Source organism: Rosa rugosa, chromosome 2 (genome assembly GCF_958449725.1).
Source record: "Rosa rugosa chromosome 2, drRosRugo1.1, whole genome shotgun sequence".
NCBI lineage: Eukaryota > Viridiplantae > Streptophyta > Magnoliopsida > Rosales > Rosaceae > Rosa > Rosa rugosa.
The window spans coordinates 42,800,370-42,822,514 of NC_084821.1; the positions used below are offsets into that span (position 1 = coordinate 42,800,370).

At 40.1% G+C, this 22,145-nt stretch overlaps 2 protein-coding genes, 2 long non-coding RNA genes and 1 other non-coding gene across 5 annotated transcripts; 4 read left to right on the forward strand and 1 right to left on the reverse strand.

Annotated features, from left to right (window-relative positions):
- The first annotated feature begins 417 nt into the window (after positions 1-417).
- Positions 418-545, forward strand: LOC133734927 (U6atac minor spliceosomal RNA). Its single transcript, XR_009858672.1, has one exon. It is a non-coding gene; the product is annotated as a U6atac minor spliceosomal RNA (small nuclear RNA).
- Positions 546-2,983: 2,438 nt separating this feature from the next.
- On the forward strand, positions 2,984-3,748 carry LOC133730792 (uncharacterized). Its single transcript, XM_062158315.1, has one exon. It carries the CDS (start codon positions 2,984-2,986, stop codon positions 3,746-3,748), a length of 765 nt encoding a protein of 254 aa, XP_062014299.1.
- Positions 3,749-4,130: 382 nt separating this feature from the next.
- LOC133733740 (uncharacterized) lies at positions 4,131-6,583 on the forward strand. The gene is made up of 3 exons (XR_009857863.1): positions 4,131-4,670; positions 5,346-5,421; positions 6,355-6,583. It is a non-coding gene; the product is annotated as an uncharacterized LOC133733740 (long non-coding RNA).
- Positions 6,584-11,358: 4,775 nt separating this feature from the next.
- Positions 11,359-13,745, forward strand: LOC133734443 (uncharacterized). The gene is made up of 2 exons (XR_009858293.1): positions 11,359-12,061; positions 12,737-13,745. It is a non-coding gene; the product is annotated as an uncharacterized LOC133734443 (long non-coding RNA).
- Positions 13,746-18,023: 4,278 nt separating this feature from the next.
- LOC133734118 (adenylyltransferase and sulfurtransferase MOCS3) lies at positions 18,024-22,092 on the reverse strand. Its single transcript, XM_062161756.1, has 11 exons — positions 21,757-22,092; positions 21,414-21,506; positions 21,269-21,324; positions 20,992-21,056; positions 20,719-20,793; positions 20,499-20,577; positions 19,828-19,866; positions 19,572-19,680; positions 19,207-19,325; positions 18,691-18,807; positions 18,024-18,592 (listed from the first exon to the last, which is right to left on the reverse strand). The coding sequence occupies exons 1-11, from the start codon at positions 22,025-22,027 to the stop codon at positions 18,212-18,214; spliced, it is 1,404 nt and encodes a 467-aa protein (XP_062017740.1). The 5' UTR covers positions 22,028-22,092; the 3' UTR covers positions 18,024-18,211.
- Between the last annotated feature and the right edge of the window lie 53 nt (positions 22,093-22,145).

A 22,145-nucleotide genomic window follows, 5' to 3' on the forward strand; every position in this document is an offset into this window, starting at 1 on the left:
CACCATCCCTTCCGGCACCGCTGCAACCCGAAGCCCAGTCACTCCAATGTCGACCACCGTGAAACTCCAAAACGCCTGAAGACTGAGCAACCCGAGACCACTCCCTCAGATTGCCCAAGGCACCAAACCGATGCAGTTCACCGAGAGCCTCCATCGCCGTCACCGATCCCCGATTCACAGCAGCAGTCAACCCACAGAATGAAGATGCCACACTGCACCGCCATGAACGCAGAGATGCCGCCCCAGACCGCCGGCGAGACAAAAGCTACCAGAACTACGAGCACACCATCCAGAAAGCCGCTGCCTCGGAGCCCGCATTTAGATTACCCGTCCGGCAGCCGCACAAAGAAGCCGGCAGAGCACAAAGGCCCGCTCGACATCATGCGCCGCCGGACGAGCGCGAAATTGCAGAAGGAGACGGTCACAGAAAGGAGAGATGGTTGGCATCTCCCCTGACAGGGACGGGAACAGTCTTCAGACTTACCTGTTACCACACATCCGGTTAAGGCTACCCACTCTCGTGGTGCATCTTACCTCACTTTCCCTGAAATGGGGATAGTTATAGGGAATATATTAGAGCAAAAGAGGTTTGTTTTTTCCTAAAATAGAGAAAAATTAAAATATAGGGAAACTGTTTGAGTTGCTCTAAGCAAAAATCTTCAATAGTACTTTGATCGTTTAGGCACCCAATTATGGTGCAAATAAAATACTCTTAGAAAACGAATAGGAGTCCCTCCCGCCGTTTGTAAGTTGGCAGACAAAAAAGTTAATATAATACAACAAAACTGAGACAATTACCAAATCCTTTCCTACTTTGGGGACCTGTTTACTTCCTCACATCCTTCTGCTTTTGAAAGAGTTAGTGGAGTTATTCCCCGTTTGATCACTGAGGAGATGAATATGGAACTTACGAGACCGGTGTCTTTGGACGAGGTGCATAGAGCGTTGAAACAAATGCATCCTTCGAAAGCCCCGGGACCGGATGGTTTTTCACCATGCTTCTATCAACACTTTTGGTCCTTGGTTGGCAATGATGTTTTGGAGGCCATTCGAAGTTTCATTGGTTCGGAGGTGTTGACCAGGGAGCTTAATCATACAAATGTCACGCTTATTCCAAAAGTTAAGGACCCAGAGTTTATGAGTCAGTTGCGGCCTATTAGTTTGTGTAATGTATTGTACAAAATTGGCTCCAAGGTGTTAGCTAATCGATTGAAGCCCTTGCTTGAGGATATCATCTCTCCTTTTCAGAGTGCCTTCGTCCCTGGTCGACTTATTTCAGACAACTCTCTTGCTGCGTTTGAGATTTCACACTTTCTAAAGAGAAGAAGAAGAGGTAACTTTGGCTTTGGGGCCTTGAAACTGGACATGAGTAAAGCATACGATCGGGTGGAGTGGAGTTTCCTGGAGTTTGTTTTGCTTGGGTTTGGGTTCTGCCCTAGATGGACGCAATGGATTATGTGTTGTATTACAACGGTTTCTTACTCCTTTGTATTAAATGGGGAGCCCAGAGGCAATCTAGTGCCGGCTAGGGGCTTGAGACAAGGCGATTCTATTTCACCATACCTGTTCCTTCTATGTGCTGAGGTTCTCTCGAGGTTGATCTTACAAGCAGAAAGTGATGGGGTGCTTCATGGGATTCAAATTTGTACAGGTGCGCCTTGTATCTCCCACCTTTTCTTCGCTGATGATTCGTTTATTTTTTTCCAAGCAGAGTATGAGGACACGTTTGTTTTGAAAGATATACTTGAAGAGTATGAACGTGTGTCAGGCCAACTCGTGAATTATCAGAAAAGCAACATCTCTTTTAGCCAAAATGTTAACCGGGTGGTCCAAGAGGATATTTCAGAAATTCTTCATGTTGCCAGGGTGGCAAAGCACGATAAGTACCTTGGCCTTCCTATTGAAGTTAGCTATTCAAAAGCTGATGCTTTTAGTTTCTTGAATGAGCGTATTAAGAAGAGAACGCGAGGTTGGAGGGAGAAAACTCTAAGTGCTGCCGGAAAGGAGTTACTTATCAAGGCTGTTGCTCAATCAATCCCAACATACGTCATGAGCTGTTTCGAGATTCCAATTCAGTTATGCAATGAGATGCACAGCTTGATGTCAAGATTCTGGTGGGGTTCTAGTGATGAGGCAAGGAAGATACATTGGCTTTCGTGGGATCGCCTATGTGTACGAAAAGCAGAAGGAGGATTGGGTTTTCGTAACATGCATATGTTCAATCTTGCCCTTCTGGCCAAGCAGGGATGGAGGTTAATTCAGAATCCACACTCCTTGATTGCAAGGTTGCTGAAAGCTCGGTATTTCCCGGAAACTGACTTTATGAATGCTTCTATTGTGGGTGATGTCTCTTTTGCCTGGCGAAGTATATTGAAGGGGCAAGAGGTGCTGCGGAAGGGGCTTCGATACAAGGTCGGTACTGGGGCTTCCATTAGGGTATGGGAAGATCCGTGGCTTCCTTTACCCCATAGTTTCAAACCCTTCTCGTTGCCTATGGAAGGGCTGGAGGACCTGTTGGTTGTTGACCTGATTGAGCAAGAAACGAAGGAATGGGCTATGCCTTTTGTTGAGGAAATTTTTACGAAGGCGGAGGTTGATATTATTGCTGGTATCCCGCTTAGTATTCGTGAACAGAGGGATAGATGGGTGTGGCATTATGATAAGAAGGGGATTTATAGTGTCAGAAGTGGTTACCATACTCTCAGACTCATGGAGGATTTTACTAATCGTGCATCGTCATCTGGAAGCTCCGTGAGGGCGTGTGATCTGCACTGGAAAGGATTATGGAAGGCCCGTGTTCCCCCAAAAGTCCGGGTCTTTATGTGGAAAGGCGTTGGCTCGTAGGTGTAATATCACGGATACTAGCTGTCCTTTCTGTGGGTTGCATGATGAAGATGACCTGCATGTGTTGACAGAGTGCAAAAGGGTAGAGGAGTTTTGGTTATGTGGTCCACTCAACCTAAAGGTACGCAACATTCAATGCATGACCATTTCTGCATGGATCTTGCATGCATGTGATTCTCTTCCTAAAGACAAATGGGATTTGTTTTATATGTTGTTATGGGCCCTATGGCATGAACGAAATGGTGTTGTATGGAAGGGCAATTCTTTTTGTCCTCTTAATGCTGCAGGCTGGGCTAGCAAACTTCTTGATGATTATCACAAGGCGCACCCAGTGTCTAGAAAGAATAAGTCCAGGACGCAAGTGAAATGGGAGCTGCCCCCGAGGGGTAGACTTAAACTGAACACGGACGGGGCTTTTCATGGAGCAACTGGTTATGGTGGGATCGGGGCCGTTATTAGAAATGAAGATGGTGAGTGTTTAGCTGCAATTGCACGGCCTTTTTCCCGGGTTAGATCAGCTTTCCAAATGGAGGTGGAGGCTATGAGAGCTGGTCTTCTTTTACTTATTCACCAAGGCATGGATAGTGTTGATATTGAGACCGACTGTGCTGCGGTGATTACGGCTCTTCATAGAAATACGGAAGATCTCTCTGAGGTAGGTTGTATAGTGGAGGATTGTAAGGCCTATTTGAGCTCACTTTCCTCCTTTACTCTACGATCTATTTATCGTGAAGCAAATGGTGTGGCCCATAGATTGGCGCATCTTGCTAGTGTTGAGTGGTTAGATGATTATTGGTTAGAGGAGACTCCTGTGATGATCCGGGATGTACTCTACGAGGATTCATGTATTAGTACTCGAGGTTCAGGTTATATGTCCCCCTCGCAGTATAATTGTAATACCTGAAAAATTCAAGTTAATTTCCGATGACGTTTTGGAAATGATTTCGTGGTCGTGGACACGAGTACGAAGCTTAGAGGAGTGTGGAATTAGTTCGAGCGATTTTATTTTGAAAACTGAACGTTTTAGGGGGGTCAAAGGAGTTGACTTTTTATACATTGGGAAATTGGGAAAACTTCCTTCATGAAAGTTGTAGAGCGCGTCGATACGAGTTCGTGGACATATGGAACGTAATATTCGGAGTTCGTATGAATAAGTTACGAATATTTGAAAATTGGGATTTTCTATAAATATGAAAAAAAAAATCCGAATATTGCAAATGAGGACAGAATTTCTGGAACTCCAGAAATTTCTCCCCATTTCTCTCCCGAGCCCAGCCGCGACCCCCTCCCTTCGTCACCTTCGTTCTTCCTCATCCGGTCACCGATTGATGTGAAACAAAGTGGGTTTTTCTGGTCTCGACCCCCTTTACGAGTTTGTAGAAGAAATCGAAGTGAAATACGAGCTGTATGAGGCTCTACAAGGTCGAGAAGAGAGCCTCGTCGGAGACGAAATCGCTCTTCCCCACTTTTTCTGGGCTCTACTTTGTCTGGCCATATCTTCCTCTACAGGCCTCCGATCGACCTGATTCCAAAAGCAATTTTTCTCACCGTGAAGTTTTCTACAACTTTCCAGAAGACATCGACTTGAGATAACCATCGTGGTGGCCGCTAGAAGACCGAGAAGCCGCACAGCCGAGCTGGAAATCGTCTTCCTTCGCCACCTTGGTTCTCCCAGCTCCGGCCACTATAGCTCGAGTTCTTTGAGGGCTTTTCTAGCCCAGAGGAAGTAGAAGCTATCCCCAAGAAGGCTTGCAGCGATTTGATCCGGGGTGATCGAATTTTGAAGATTGGGAAACTAGGGTTCTTCGGGTTTCAAAACTTGCGAGGTAAAATTCTACTTTTTGGCTTATAATCTGACTTTGGTGTAGTTATGAAAAGTGAAATTGGAGTTGAGTTGAAGGACTTTGATGTTGGGAGTTTTGTCTAATTTTGACTTCGGATGGGTGGCTGTGCCGCCACTGTGATGGTGGTTTCCGGCGACCTCCGGACACCCCAAGGACAGTTTCTGTCCATTTTTGTGTTCTACGTGTCGATACGATCGTTTGCATATATAATTCATAATTTTTGGATATCGTATGATGAAGTTATGAATTTTTAAGTTTCGATCGATTTCGATCGTTAGATTTGTGATATGTGAAGTTAGGACCGTCAGATGGACTTGTAGTTTTGATACGATGATCTTATGACTGTCCCAGTGGCTTTGTGTGGTCATGGGCGAAGATCCGACCGTTGGATCTTCGTATAAATGCAAAACGGTGATTAGGGAGGCGATTCGTGAGAATCCGTCCGTCGGATTTTTGTATAAATTTGTGAAGATGTTAGTAAGGACGATTCAGGAAGATCTGACCGTTGGATCTTCGTGATGATTTTTGGGGGGTGATCCTAAAGGCGATCCGTGAGGATCCGACCGTTGGATCATCATTTAATTTCGATCCGACCGTTGGATTGTCGTTTGAGTATGTTTTTGAGCTATTGGCTAAGTTAAGGTCATGTGTGATTAGGTGATTGACGGTCTCCCTTGGGTGAACGATTTCGGTGTGTATTGTGTTGAATTGAAGACGCAGCGGGAATATCGAGGTGAGTAAATCGCACATGGTTCATTCACGAACCGAAATTCGGTGATTTTATTTAATTGAGAAATTGTGGAAATTGTTTTACGAAAATAAATATTTGTTTTAAATTATATGGACTTGATCGACTACGGTCCATAGGTAAGTAAAATGTATTTAAACTATAAAAATGAATTTCTAGATTTTATTGCATGTGAACTATAGTTGGTATTAGTGGTCACTCTTGTGTGGGTGACTACGTATATATATATTTACGTGGAATATATATTGGATGGTGTGATTTACTGAGTTATATTTTGAGCATTACCCTTGGAATATGTGATTTATCTTAGATGTTGTGTTGTCTATGATAATGGGTAATTGAGTAAAGTGCGATAGTTGAGTCGTTGAGATGAATTAAATGAGGAGTCGAGTGAATTGAGAAAAGCAGTCATTCGTAAGGTGAACCTTGGCCCAGGTGACACTTTACGATACAGTTAGAGCTCTAGTCTGTCTGCCATCATACTGCTTGGGGGATAAACGAGTTATCATATGCCCTTGGGTATGACATGACATACTGAATGGGGTGATTAATATAATTAATCATAAGCCTGTAAGTATGATATACTGAATGGGGTGATTAATCTAATTAATCATAAGCCTGTAAGTATAATATACTGCATGGGATGATTTATATAAATAAATCATAAGCCTGTGAGTATATATTGAGTAAACAGTTGTTTGTTTTTGAGTAGTCATGTTGAGATGTGAGTTGATTGATGCTTGAAGTGACATTGTACACTTCAATTATTATGCAAAGAAAATACTTGAGTTAAATTTATGCATGAGTTGATTTGGTTACTTTAAATCGTGCAATCCTTTCATTTACTCATACGAGCTTTGCAAAAAGCTTACCGGGTTTGTATTGTTGCAATCCCGGTACACTATTCAAACGGTGTAGCGGGTAATCCTGCAGGTCAGGAGAATCAGGGCGGTGATCGAGCGGGTTAGAGTATTTGTTATAGTTTTACAGCATTTGTAATAGTGAGGTGAGTTAAGCTCATTGAGCCTTACAATTTGATTTGGTGAGAGTGTGTTGTAATAATTAACTTGAGGATTTGATTTATTGTAATATTGAGAGGTGTGAAGTGTGGTTGTTTGTGAGAAAAAAATTCAGGACGTTTATTCTATTAAGTTGTATAATTCATGTTTCGGATTTTAATTGTATTTAAAATTCGGGGCGTGACAGTTTGGTATCAGAGCGTAAGGTGCATATTTGGTGATGTGTCAATACCTTCCGAGTGATGGCCCGGCTGCAGCGGATCCCCATCGTGTGCTCTTCGGTATTGGCTAAGTCATTGGGTATGCGTGAGTGTTGGGAGTTGTTTAGGCCGCTAGGTCGTTTTAGGAACGTGAATACCTTCCCTATAGTATTGACTTGGTTAATATGAATTTGTATTTGACTTATACTGTGTTTTAAGTGTCATACAAGTATTAGCCAAGCATACTATACTCCTTAGGTGATGGATATTCGAAGGGGTTGTACTTAGAACCTTACAGTTGTCTTGTAGGTTCGTATGGGAATAAGTTCAGTGGCCGCAAGTTACAATCCTTGAGGAATAGGAACCTCTTGATTCAACTCTGTTAAGTCAACGAGGATTGTTTTATGGAAATGAGGTTCTTTTGATTGTTGAAGTGTTTGGTTGAGGACATGGTGTGGACCTATGCACGTACCTAGTGTGGATACGAGTATGAATTGTTATAAATTTTGTCTTCTTAAGTTGGACGTACAGATGTTTAGATGAGGTGTACGTATCAAGGATTAGATATCTTGTTTTATAAAGAGACGTCTTAGTGGAGTTTTGGTAATTGACATGTGATACGTGATTAAAGTGACTCTGAGGCAATTATGCTGACCTTGTGTGAGATTGAATTCTTAGTGTAGACTAAGAAGGTTGTGTGGTGATTTTATATACACTACGTGATGAACTTTTAGAAGGAAAAGTTATGAGTAAAAGTATGGGTTTTTTCCCTGATGTCTATAGCAGACTTGTGCATATGGCAGCCTTGTGGTGGTGCCAGTAGTGTTTATTTTATAACAGTTTTTATGGCAGTGCTTGTAGTGCTTTAGTGGTAGTTGTGTGATGTAACCATTTGATAGAACTCACCTTGGTTAAGGTGTTAGCCATTGAACAGGATTCTTGACTCTGTGGTTTGGGAAGAGATTGATATAAATTTTTGAGTGTAGTGAGGTAATTTGGAGATACTTAGGTTATCTATAAGGAGGGTGGTGGAGTTTGTTATCGAGGTGATACCAGGTTAGATACCTATATTAATGTCGCCTTATTGGATGAAACTGAACTTAAGGAGTTGAAAGTTCAAGGTGAGAGTTTACTTGAGTAGAGATTCATTAGGGCTAGTATTTTTCCATGAGGGTACTGTATTGAGAAAGAAGAAGAATGTGGCTATGTTCCTTCTTTAAGGTGAAACATGACCATGATTAGATTTGGTACTAAGGATATGAATTATCGATAATGACTTGGAGCGAATTTGTAGCATTCTTTTGAGACATGTACTTTCCTGCCCAGTGAAGGATATGTTAGTGTTCTAGTTCTAAAGATCACGAGCGTAAGAGGTGTTAAGTTTGGTGCTCTATAGGTGTTTCTGAATGGGAAGTGTTTAGCTTTATTAATCCCTGAATTCTAGCGACGAAATTGTTTGTGTTTGGTTTGACTCAGAGGATGCTAGCTAGACCTCTGTGCAACTTAATTGATTGTTGTGATAAATCATTTTGAAAGATGTGTGCAGCAGAGTCTCGATGGTTTTGAAAAGAGTATTAAGTGACCAAGGTTCGATCCTTGGTGTTGTTGTGGTTAAACAAAAAGAAAAAGAAAACATGCACACAATCTTATTGATTTTATATTACAAAAAGGGAAACGAGGACTATGCTATACTAAGCCTAGTCAGCAGCTCCGGATGGGTTGAGGCTGAGCTCAAGAGAAACGTTTGAGCCACTGTGGTAACCGCCTGAGCCACCAGAATAGTAACCAAAAGCGCTACCTTCCTCGGAAGTAGCCTTCAGGTTACCAAAGACGTCCTCGCCGTGCACGGGGAACAGAGGAAGAGTTTGAACCTCCTGGTGATCTCCTCCTCGTTGTTGCAGGGATGTTTGTCCTCCTGTTGTGCCAAAAGAGTTGTACTGGTATTAGTGTTGAAGTGTGAGGAAGAATATGAAACAAAATTTAAATCAAGAAATCCTTCATTACCAGTAGAATAGGTGGAACCAAAGTTGAGATCAATGGATCTACCATCATCAGTAGAACTAGTGGACCCAAAATTGATGTCAATGGATCCACCAGCTGGCCCAAAATTGATGTCGATGGATCCACCAGCACCAGTAGAACCAGTGGACCCAAAATTGAGATCAATGGATCCACCAGTACCAAGAGAACTAGTTCCCATGGGCACTGGAGCAGCCTGATTACACCTATTCATCTGCTTCTCTCGAGCCCTGACGTTCTGGAACCAAAAGTAAATGTTCTTACCCTCAACATGTCCATACTGGTTCAGCTGGAGGCAGATCTCGTGAATGTGCTCTGCAGTTGGGCACTTAAATCCCTTGACGTAGTAAAGATCCTTGAGGATTCTTATTTGTTCTGGAGTAGGAATCCACCTGGTACGGCTTCGCCAGAAATCCATGTTGGCACTACTTCCAGCTGCTTGGGTGTTTCCTCCCTCCTCTGTTGGTTGCTGTTGTTGTGGTTCCATTTGTTGCGGGGTTTGGAGCTCCATTAGTTGCAGAGTTCGTGGCTCTTGGGTCATGGAGTGAGAGGATGTGAAAATCGAGGAATACATGGTTTAGTGTTTGAGGGAGATTTTGTTAGAAGGATTGGAGTTGTTGAACTGGTGATTGGAGATCTGAGATTCTCAGAGGAAAGATGAGATCGAATCTTCAAATGGAAGAAAAGATCTGAGAAAGAAGGATTGAAGATTTGGAGGAAAAGATTGAAGATCTGAGAGTGAAAAACTGGGGATTTGAGAAGAGAAAGGCTGAAGAGTTGAGAGAGAAAGGCTTGAGCTCGGAAGAAAATTTCTTTTCCTTTGGAGTGAACAGTCGCGTCTCCAGAATGCACCTATTTATAGAACAAGGTGAGCAGATCTCCACCGTTGGATGAACGATCTCAGAATTTGAATCCACGCGTTGGATTAAAGTCGCCCCGAAACCCGGAAAAGCTGTTGGCGCGTGTTGAGCGTGTAAGGGGACAGGCCGAACCTCGAGACGCTGTGGCAGACAGCTTTAGCAGAAAGTGATTTGCTTTCCGTAAATCACGGAAGAGACGTGTCGTGGCACGTGGAGTGTACCGACAGTTTGTTGTTATTCTATCGCTTATGATAGAATAAATGAAAGAAGTTGCATGGATAGTAACGAGAGCAGCTGGTGCTCTAGTGGTTGAAGAGCAAGGCTCTTGTACAAGAGGTCAGAGGTTCGAACCTTGCCTCTCGTTTATTTTTATTATGTTCGCTTATGACATAATAAGTATAACATTTGTACACATTATATTAAGCACAGCTTGTGCTCCAGTGGTTGGGGGACAAAGGTTTCGTGCGGCAGGTTGAGGTTTCGAACCTTGCCTTCCCCGTTATTTTATTTATGTCACTTATGACATAATAAATATAACACGTGAGCATATATTAATGAAGGCAGCTCTTGCTTCAGTGGTTGGGAGCAAAACCTTCGTGTTCGAGGTCGGGAGTTCGAACCTTACCTCTTACAAATATTTTTGGATCTCGTATATGCTTGATATACGGACGTATATACGGTATGTACGGTATACATACGTATATACGGTCTGTACGGTATGCATAAGTATATACAGTTGTATGGTATGCATACGTATATACGGTCTGTACGGTATGTATACGTATATACGGTATGTACAATTTCATACCGTAGCCGAGCTAAAAAGTTGTGGGCCGAATAGTAGGCCCGAATAGTAAGCCCAAATTTGGTTGGGCCTATTCAAAATGCGTTTGGTTCGGCCGATTTGTAGGCCCAAATAGTAAGCCCAATTGTTCGGCCGATTGGTAGGCACAAATAGTAAGCCCAATTGTTCGGCCCGAATGGTAGGCCCAAATGTTAAGCCCAATTGTTCGGCCCAAATGGTAGGCCCAAATGTTAAACCCAAATTGGTTCGGGCCGGTTCGAAATGTGGATGGTTCGGTTTCTTCGGCCCAATTGGCCAGCCCTAATGCTTAGCCCAAGGATTGAGCAAGCCCAAGTCATCATCACTGGGTGTCAGATTTTATTGGCATGCTTTTGGGGATGATTTGTTTTGAGTGATGCATCTCTATTGTTGTGTAGAATAGTGCATGCTTAAGTTTTACTATAGAGATTTACCGTGATGCTAATTGAGTAGCGAAACGCTTTGTGAGAATGTTTACTGTGCTTGTATGCCAGTACAGGATGATGATCTATGTGAAGATCTATGTGATGATCTATGAGATGATCTATGTGAAGATCTATGTGAGGATCCATGTGGTGATTTTGTGTGAGTTTACTTTTGTGATGAAAGAATTTGTGGCCTTAGGAATGTATTTTTATACAAAGGGCTGTGGCTTTGTAGATTACTACAGCTTTGGAAAGGATGGAGATTCGATGGTTAGGTTAACCGTAATCGAGAGCAATTAACTTGCGCTTAAATTTCGGGACGAAATTTCTTTAAGGAGGGTGGATTGTAATACCTGAAAAATTCAAGTTAATTTCCGATGACGTTTTGGAAATGATTTCGTGGTCGTGGACACGAGTACGAAGCTTAGAGGAGTGTGGAATTAGTTCGAGCGATTTTATTTTGAAAACTGAACGTTTTAGGGGGGTCAAAGGAGTTGACTTTTTATACATTGGGAAATTGGGAAAACTTCCTTCATGAAAGTTGTAGAGCGCGTCGATACGAGTTCGTGGACATATGGAACGTAATATTCGGAGTTCGTATGAATAAGTTACGAATATTTGAAAATTGGGATTTTCTATAAATATGAAAAAAAAAATCCGAATATTGCAAATGAGGACAGAATTTCTGGAACTCCAGAAATTTCTCCCCATTTCTCTCCCGAGCCCAGCCGCGACCCCCTCCCTTCGTCACCTTCGTTCTTCCTCATCCGGTCACCGATTGATGTGAAACAAAGTGGGTTTTTCTGGTCTCGACCCCCTTTACGAGTTTGTAGAAGAAATCGAAGTGAAATACGAGCTGTATGAGGCTCTACAAGGTCGAGAAGAGAGCCTCGTCGGAGACGAAATCGCTCTTCCCCACTTTTTCTGGGCTCTACTTTGTCTGGCCATATCTTCCTCTACAGGCCTCCGATCGACCTGATTCCAAAAGCAATTTTTCTCACCGTGAAGTTTTCTACAACTTTCCAGAAGACATCGACTTGAGATAACCATCGTGGTGGCCGCTAGAAGACCGAGAAGCCGCACAGCCGAGCTGGAAATCGTCTTCCTTCGCCACCTTGGTTCTCCCAGCTCCGGCCACTATAGCTCGAGTTCTTTGAGGGCTTTTCTAGCCCAGAGGAAGTAGAAGCTATCCCCAAGAAGGCTTGCAGCGATTTGATCCGGGGTGATCGAATTTTGAAGATTGGGAAACTAGGGTTCTTCGGGTTTCAAAACTTGCGAGGTAAAATTCTACTTTTTGGCTTATAATCTGACTTTGGTGTAGTTATGAAAAGTGAAATTGGAGTTGAGTTGAAGGACTTTGATGTTGGGAGTTTTGTCTAATTTTGACTTCGGATGGGTGGCTGTGCCGCCACTGTGATGGTGGTTTCCGGCGACCTCCGGACACCCCAAGGACAGTTTCTGTCCATTTTTGTGTTCTACGTGTCGATACGATCGTTTGCATATATAATTCATAATTTTTGGATATCGTATGATGAAGTTATGAATTTTTAAGTTTCGATCGATTTCGATCGTTAGATTTGTGATATGTGAAGTTAGGACCGTCAGATGGACTTGTAGTTTTGATACGATGATCTTATGACTGTCCCAGTGGCTTTGTGTGGTCATGGGCGAAGATCCGACCGTTGGATCTTCGTATAAATGCAAAACGGTGATTAGGGAGGCGATTCGTGAGAATCCGTCCGTCGGATTTTTGTATAAATTTGTGAAGATGTTAGTAAGGACGATTCAGGAAGATCTGACCGTTGGATCTTCGTGATGATTTTTGGGGGGTGATCCTAAAGGCGATCCGTGAGGATCCGACCGTTGGATCATCATTTAATTTCGATCCGACCGTTGGATTGTCGTTTGAGTATGTTTTTGAGCTATTGGCTAAGTTAAGGTCATGTGTGATTAGGTGATTGACGGTCTCCCTTGGGTGAACGATTTCGGTGTGTATTGTGTTGAATTGAAGACGCAGCGGGAATATCGAGGTGAGTAAATCGCACATGGTTCATTCACGAACCGAAATTCGGTGATTTTATTTAATTGAGAAATTGTGGAAATTGTTTTACGAAAATAAATATTTGTTTTAAATTATATGGACTTGATCGACTACGGTCCATAGGTAAGTAAAATGTATTTAAACTATAAAAATGAATTTCTAGATTTTATTGCATGTGAACTATAGTTGGTATTAGTGGTCACTCTTGTGTGGGTGACTACGTATATATATATTTACGTGGAATATATATTGGATGGTGTGATTTACTGAGTTATATTTTGAGCATTACCCTTGGAATATGTGATTTATCTTAGATGTTGTGTTGTCTATGATAATGGGTAATTGAGTAAAGTGCGATAGTTGAGTCGTTGAGATGAATTAAATGAGGAGTCGAGTGAATTGAGAAAAGCAGTCATTCGTAAGGTGAACCTTGGCCCAGGTGACACTTTACGATACAGTTAGAGCTCTAGTCTGTCTGCCATCATACTGCTTGGGGGATAAACGAGTTATCATATGCCCTTGGGTATGACATGACATACTGAATGGGGTGATTAATATAATTAATCATAAGCCTGTAAGTATGATATACTGAATGGGGTGATTAATCTAATTAATCATAAGCCTGTAAGTATAATATACTGCATGGGATGATTTATATAAATAAATCATAAGCCTGTGAGTATATATTGAGTAAACAGTTGTTTGTTTTTGAGTAGTCATGTTGAGATGTGAGTTGATTGATGCTTGAAGTGACATTGTACACTTCAATTATTATGCAAAGAAAATACTTGAGTTAAATTTATGCATGAGTTGATTTGGTTACTTTAAATCGTGCAATCCTTTCATTTACTCATACGAGCTTTGCAAAAAGCTTACCGGGTTTGTATTGTTGCAATCCCGGTACACTATTCAAACGGTGTAGCGGGTAATCCTGCAGGTCAGGAGAATCAGGGCGGTGATCGAGCGGGTTAGAGTATTTGTTATAGTTTTACAGCATTTGTAATAGTGAGGTGAGTTAAGCTCATTGAGCCATACAATTTGATTTGGTGAGAGTGTGTTGTAATAATTAACTTGAGGATTTGATTTATTGTAATATTGAGAGGTGTGAAGTGTGGTTGTTTGTGAGAAAAAAATTCAGGACGTTTATTCTATTAAGTTGTATAATTCATGTTTCGGATTTTAATTGTATTTAAAATTCGGGGCGTGACAATAATTATCTTTTAATTAATAATAATAATAATAACGGGCGTGGGGCTGAGCCTCCCAGTTAGGCTGGGGTCCAAACCCCTTTACAAAAAAAAAAAAAAAAATCATGATTAGGGTTTCATATTAAAATTATAAATCGACACCAACCAAGGTGGTCTAACCTTGGTTAGTCCTCCGTTTTGGATTTATGGTTAGGTGAAGATGCCCACAATAAACCCTAAACCATAAATCTCAAACATGTGGCTAACCCACAATAAACCCTCTAAACCCCAAACACATTAGTGAGCCCTAATAAACATTTTATTGACTCTCAATAAACAATTTACTGGCCCCAATAAAATCCTAAATCCCAAACATGTGTTATTGACTCTCACTCTAAAACCCTAAACTGTAAGCCCCATGCATAAAAATCTAAACTCTAAACCCTAAGCGCTTTATTGACCAACAACAACACTTGCCTAACCTCATATAGATTGTTTAGCACTTTAATGAAAGTTATTGGTAAAGTGTAATAGTTTTTGGAGTTTAGGCTTTTGGGTTTTACTGGATATAAAATTGTGGGTCAATAGTGTTTAGGGTTTTGGATTTAGTGTGGGTTAGTAAAAATTTCATCCACTCTCGATAAAAAAATTTGTCCTTAGTGAGAAATTTTTCCAAAAATGATATCTTTATTGTGAAATCCATAGATTATCAAATTTATTGAGATTTTTTTCTGAAATTTGGGACCATGGAACATTTCTGTTTAGAAAATAGAGAAAATTACAAAACGTATATATGAATTATGACTTAAATAAAATTTTCAAGACATTAAATGTGAAGATATTAGCATGCAATAATTTTTATTAATAGGTGACAAAATTTTTGAAGTGACAAATGATAATGATACGTGCATAATTTGATAATGCTACATACAATTAACGCCACCAATTTTAGGCCTTAATTAATGCCCCATAGCATTATCCTTCATACCCATTATATTTTGGACCGAAAAATATGCAAAAATATATTATACGTACGTTCAATATCCATTGATGGCCTTCAGGTTTACCATATTTACTCACGCCGTTTGTCCTTCTCTAATCACTTGGATTTCATAAAAGTTACAAATTTACAATCAAAGGGATTCAAAGCCCCTCCCAAGTAATGAAAAACTCGTTTATCAACATGTAATTGTTTGTCTCTCCACACCAACACCACCATCCACAGCCATAAACCCATGCAAGAAAAGCATGAACAAGGAATTAAACAATCAAATCGAAACGATCTCCCAGCTTTTTGGTTACTTACATATATATCGGCATCAATGCCCTCCTCTATCTTCATCTTGTGCATGCATCTTAAAACAATGCTGCTCGCCAAGGTAGAGATTGTCATTTCAGTACTTCTACTATCCCTAACCCTAGTTGTGATAGCAGAAGGGGATAATATTTCTTCGGTAGTGCTACAAAATATCGATGGCAGTTCACCTATGTCGCCATTTTTGAAGAAAATCGTGGAATGGCCTAGACCACGGGAACCGGGATGCCGGAACAGGCCATGGACATGTCGTCGGCCACGGGAGTTTCCTCGCCGATGGCGGTGTTGTCGAAACCAATGTGTGGACGTGAGCTCAGACGTGAACAATTGCAGGTTTTGTGGATATAGATGCCCTTTTGGATGGCAATGTTGCCGTGGTTTTTGCGTGAATACAAATATCAGCATTTTCAATTGTGGAAGATGTGGGAATAGGTGTCCTTTTGGGGTACTTTGCACCTATGGAATGTGTGGGTATGCTCAACCTCGGTCTCGGCCTCCTTTCCTTTGTCCTCCACCCCCAATGGACTAGAACAATCGGACTTATTTGCTTGCATATCATGTTGAAATTTCTTTCTTTTAAGTCTTAATTTTCCAATTTTGGTCAAATTCTCAATCTACAGTCTTGGTTCGAGCAATTCCCATGCATAGAGACCACAAAGCACTAAGGGAGAAAAGATAGTATTGCTCTCAAGAATGTTTTTGTAACAACATTTCTGCTATATATGCGTATGTTTTGTGCTATGAAATTTTTTTTCTTTAGTCTTTTATTACTAAGGCATGTAAGTTTATTAACTAGCTAGTTAGTTTGCTGCATGCCTTTATCAATTCACTAATGCTATTGATCAATTTCTAAGTGATGTATGTAAGTAACAATATTTGAAATGCTGCCTTCTAACGTAGTGCTAGCTTGCACCGACAAAATTGAATCCACTTTTGGTTGAAGGATATCTCTATAATGTAGTCAGTATCAATATTGTTATAGACAAAGGGCATAACCATATGCCTTGCAGAGGTCTCCAGCCCCCACCCAAAAAAAAAAAGTTGGTATTCTCACTAAGATGTCTTAATGGATATAGTTAAGGTTAATTGAAGGAATTACCAAGAAAAAAAAACATGCATATGATTTGTCTCATGGTATCACCAACTAGAGAAAGTAATAACAAGCCAACCAATAAAAATCTTTTGATAAAAATAAATAATGTGTATTTATAAAATTTATAAAGAATTCTGTAAAAGCATAATGCAGAAAACAATATAGCAAGTTTTTAAATTTTTATCAACTTCGTTTCCAAATTTTAACAATGTGACTGTGTATATTCGTAATTTATTTCTTGGTGATATGCTTGTAATATGTAAGAATCGATTACATTGTATGCTTAAGAATTGTCAACTCTTGGGTATGTGTTTTAATATTTCTAGCTTAAAATTTAGGGGATGACATCCTTAGATTTTAGAGCTAGAACCCTCGATTTCGTATCCTTGGGGTATACAAGCATGGTTCATTATATAGCTGGCTTGATTATGTTTATGGTGAGCTTAGTTGTCTAATTTCTCAATCTTTAGGTCTCTTGATGTGAGTTACAGGCCGTAACACAGTTCTAATCCATGCAAATTGAGTTACTATGGCCCCTAATTCAGAATAGGAATACCATGAAATGAAATTCTGGCCTTTAAGTGTTGATAAGCCTTCGGTACGGCTACCAAAAGCTCTTCTAATCAAGCTCAAGCATTAAATGGGATTCATAAAGCTCTCAAGTGGTCAAACTTAACTTTGATGGCTCTGTTAGAGCAACTCCAACAGCTTCCCCATATTTTAATTTTTCTCTACTTTAGGGAAAAATGAGTCTTTTTTGCTCCAACAGATTCCCTATAACTATCCCTATTTTAGGGAAAATGAGGAAAGAGAAAACCAAATTCCCTATATTTACAGCAATCTCTAAAATTTTAAGGAAGAATATAGAGATTTTAGAGATGGTTGTAAAATAGGGAATCTGTTGGAGTTGGAGAAGAAAAATATGCTAAAGTTTTGACTTTTGCTTCCCTATTATACAGAAATTATAGGGAAGCTGTTGGAGTTGCTCTTATCTGTAACAATAAAGTTGTTGTCGGTTTTATAATTAGAGACTAATGATACTTCCTTAATGGTGGGCTAAAAAATTTGGGGACTACCAATGTCTTACTCGCTGAAAGTCTTGCTCTTCGTGATGGTCTTTGTCAAGCCTTACAAAAGAATATAAAAAAAGTTCAAGTAGAAGGTGACTCTAGAACCCTTATAAAGTGCATCACTGGTAAGTTTTCTATTCCTTGGAGGCTCAAGTCAATCATTAGTGACATTAGGAAGCTTGCAACATGTTTTGAAGATATCAAGTTAACCACATTTTTAGAGAAGCCAATTACTCGACCAGAATTTTTGTTTTAAATAATTTTTTAGAGATTCCTACTTACATCCTTGGTAAAAATGGGTCACAACCTTGGTACAAGTCATGTTGGAGCCGTGATCTCCCCAATGCCACAGCTGCTGCTGCTTTATCTGATAGGTTTAATTATGGATGCCCTGGAGGCTTTAGTTGTTTAGTTTTTTTTTTTTTGTTTCAGACTTTTGTAGTCTTTTTAATTTTTTTCTTTTAAAAAAGAAAAAAAAAAAGAAAAAAAGAGAGGGAATAGTGCAATACATCCACGAATGGTAAATTGGCTTTCCTTGGCTGAAAAGGGTTACACGTGCTCCAACATAATAATCCCCTCTGAATATATTGATTCTGTTTCTTCTGAGTATTGTAAATTTGCACGCGTGTTACAAATACTCCATACAAATAGATTGTAAATCCCAAGTAATGAAAACACAGCCCAAAAATAGTATACAGTACACAATGTCAGAACCTAATCTTGCTAATAAGTAGGAAAGTTTGGATCCACATCACGAGCCCAGGCCTCCAGCCCCCCAATGATGTCTCTGGCTGAGGTGAAACCCAGCTTGTGGAGACTCTGAACAGCCCTCTGAGAATCATTACCCCTTCTACAGACTACATATAGTTCGGAATTAATACCTCTATTCTCTTCCTTTTCCTTTAAAGCTAGAGAGATTTCAGGTAACCGAGCCTCCAAACTTGGGAGTGGAATGTTTAACGAATTGGGCAGAGAAACGATCTTGAAGTGGTGTTCTGGACGAACATCAATCAAAACATGTGCTTCCCCGTCATCAATTTTCTCCTTGTACTCTTTAGTATTTATTCTGGAGTCTGCCTGAAGTAGGTTTAACTTCAAAGGTGACTGCATGTGTCATTAGAAAGCCAGATTGACATGAGAAAAGACAGTAGCATTGAAATGTCAACTAATCTTTATATGTATCAATAGGAGATGATATGTACCGGAGTTAGTGGAGACTGAGTGAAGTTTTCATAATCGAATTCCCGAAATTGCTGCTTAGAGAATGTTGTATTTTCACCACAAGCTACGCATTGCAAGGACCTTCCTCGGATCTTAACCTGCAAATGCCAGGCAACATTTCTGAGCTAAATATCTAAAGAAAAAGGCCACATGATTAACGTGGCAAGTCAACTGTCAAGTTAACTTTTCATGCAGAAAACATAAGGAGATGCCACACGTTTCTGCAAGTAATCGAAGTCCTAAAGGATGCATTACAAAATGATCCCTAAAGGTGGAAAGGTATTTGGGGGATGGCTATCCCTGGTTGTGTAACCAAAACACTAATTATATAACAGACTGGGATCATTTAAAAGAGAGAGAAAGTTAAACTGGATACATCTACCCAAAGCACTCTGACTTCAGTAATTTGCATTTTAAGACATTATTCATAATATCAAAAGTAAACTTGAGTCTACCAATTAGAAATTGAATTTCCTTAGTTTCAAAATGAAACATACAATTCGAATCCGTCCCGACAATGAATCAAGTAAAAGCATCCGTCCTGAGAGCGGTTCACCAACTTCACCTGCAATCTTAATAGCTTCTAGGGCTTGGAGACAACCAATGATACCTGGAACTGAAAATAGTAAACTAGAAAGTTAGAAATAGGGATTGGTTCGCAGGCGAGGAATATAGAAATTAAAAATTAAAAAAAAGCAATAATTAAATGGTAAAGAAACCCCTATTTATGTAAAAAAATTTCCACAACTCAACTACTATGATCAAACTTGTATGCTTATCTCTGTACTGCATTCAACTGGGAAAATGATGCAGCTATTTATATTCAATGGTTATTTGAATGATGATAATTTTATCAACTTACCCACACCTAGTACACCACTATCAGAACACCTTTGACATGCTGTTGTAGGTGGAGGAGTTGGAAATAGGCATCGATAGCATGGACCACCATTGTAATTGTACACCGTGAGCTACATACAACAAATGCAAAAAAGTAAGTAATAGCAATCTTACGACATAATACAATGATGAAAATACAAACTGTACTAGAATCAAATATTAAAAAAAATCTTATGCTTTAAGAAGGGACAAGTTATCAAATTTTCTGCACAATGTACCTGCCCTTCGAATCCGAGTGCAGCACCAGATACAAGAGGCTGCAAGAATAAACATAGGAACAATTAAGTTCAGTGGAGAAGATGAAAAGACACATAATGGTACAAAAAGATTTTCTTTCCAGATCCTAACATAACACGTGCAGCTTGATTTATAATTTACACAAATACACGAGGCACAATTGAGCATCCACGTTTTGAAGTTGCAAATTCAAACAAATTCACTATTAGTTTAAACAATTAATAAGGAAGTATAAGGGAGGAGTTCAGATTTCAATCGCTATTTCAGATGCACATTGGTTATTTTCACTATTAGCCTAAACTGTTCTTTCACAAAGACAATAAGTATACGGGAGAAGTTCAGATATCAACCGCTATTTCAGATGCACATTGGTTATTATTTTTCTTTTGCTTTTTTTTTTCCTTGTTGTGCTTCTATTAATCAAAAAATGCGTAATTATGGGTTGTTTCTCTTGGGGACCATAATCTGCACCCCTCTGTGTAACTTTAAACTCTACAGTAGACAACTGGTTTCTTCATTATCCATCGTGTGCAATGAACTCGTCTATACTCTACAATGGATTTCTTCATTACCCACTGATTAGTAACCAAATAGTAAAAAAAAGGTGTAAACTCAAAGAGACTTTGCAAGGTCATCATAAGGGCCAAATTACCTTCCCTAGCACCACACAGCAATCGCTTATCATGTAACGGCTAGGAGCATTGTCCGTGGCATCCACTATTATATCATATCTTTAACACATCGATAGTCAAGGATAATTTAGTGTTTCAGCAATTGGGAATCAAAAGAAATTTTAAGATTTTAAAGCTATATTTCCAAATTGCAGTAAAGGGAAAACAACACAAAATACAAATGCAAAATTTCAAGGATACTTGCTCATGATTTCCAAAGCATTGGATGTGCGTAATGGTTCTTGGTATTCCACAACCTGGATAGTGGAGTTAATCCTACGCCACAAAGCGAGAAGAGTAATTGATCATATTCATAACGGGACAAATTCATATTAAAAAGAAGCAATAAAATGACATTAAAACAGAAAAGGTGTCAAGAAATTTTGCAGCAAAGTTAATTTATTATTTGCAATGCGCTCTGATGTAACACCAGATTCTAAGCATATAATCATAAGTCCAAAACAAAAGACGTACGATCGACAAGCAGCCGCAGCAGATCTCACTTTGGGCTGACCAATAAATCTTTCAGTGTGGATAATCTGAATCGAGAGAAAACCAATGAAAATTAATCCAAAGTGAATGAACATATACACATGCTTCCACAAACACAGCATTACAAAACACTATGAAATCCATGACGCAGTAGTAATCATTTTACTGAGTTCCACCGATCACCATTGCTAGCTCAGAAACCATAACATAACATCGATATGAAGAATAACAGTGAAAAAGCATATTCTCCAACTTATACCTGCCTGTGCATATTGTTGAGCTCAACCACATCATGATCAATAATCCCCAAGTGGCCTAATACCAGAAGGATTCAATCTTAGTTCCGCCAGTATTGGAAAAACGATTAATGCAATAATCATACCAAATAAGTTTGGGAATCTTACCAACACCACAAGCTGCAAGATATAGCAGAGCCGGCGAGCCCAACCCTCCAGCTCCAACCACCAAAATCGATGACTTTAGGAGCTTCGACTGAGCTAAACCAATTAGAATATGAAATTTCAATTAGAAATGCCCTCATTTCAGAAATAAAAAATAAAGAATTACACTACGTTTCAGAAATTATATGAGATCAAAAGTTCATCAATCATTGAATGCATTACAATGCATCAAATCCTTCTTCGTTTTTCAAAAAATAATTAGTTCTTATTAATTACTTTTAGAAGTTAATCCAATTCTATATAAAAGGTTAATAACTTCATAACTTGAAAGGGCGCAGAAACAGACCTTGGACTCCGAAAGAGGGAAGCAAGAGCTGGCGACTGTAGCGGTAAATCATCTGAGGCGACAAATCGTGACCGTAGCCGGAATCAACGGACGACGGCAGAGGAGCACAAGAGCCATTCGAAACGGCACCGTTCTGCTGCTGAAGGTTAATCTCTTGCAGGCGAGCTTCGAGGGCCGAGATTCGGAGCTCGATTTCGCTCTTACTCGCCTTCAAGCTTTCGAGGTCGCGGAGAATTGCACTGACTTCCCCACCGTCGGCGGCGGCGGCCATGGGATATGCAGAAAGCTGAGCTGAGCTCGAGGTCTAGAGGAAAACCCTAACGGAATAAACGATCGTAGAGCGCGAACGCTTTGTCAAATGCTAATGAGGGGCATTCTTGTCATTTCGT

What these genes read in the sequence shown, in the direction of transcription:
- LOC133730792 (XM_062158315.1), top strand. Translation starts at nt 2,984, where the DNA reads ATGACCATTTCTGCATGGATCTTGCATGCATGTGATTCTCTTCCTAAA.
- LOC133734118 (XM_062161756.1), bottom strand. Translation starts at nt 22,027, where the DNA reads ATGGCCGCCGCCGCCGACGGTGGGGAAGTCAGTGCAATTCTCCGCGAC. An exon ending in GCTGCGGCTGCTTGTCGATC is followed by an intron (nt 20,794 to 20,991) that starts GTACGTCTTTTG and finishes TTTGTGGCGTAG; the next exon opens with GATTAACTCCACTATCCAGG. An exon ending in CTCAGTCTCCACTAACTCCG is followed by an intron (nt 18,593 to 18,690) that starts GTACATATCATC and finishes TGACACATGCAG; the next exon opens with TCACCTTTGAAGTTAAACCT.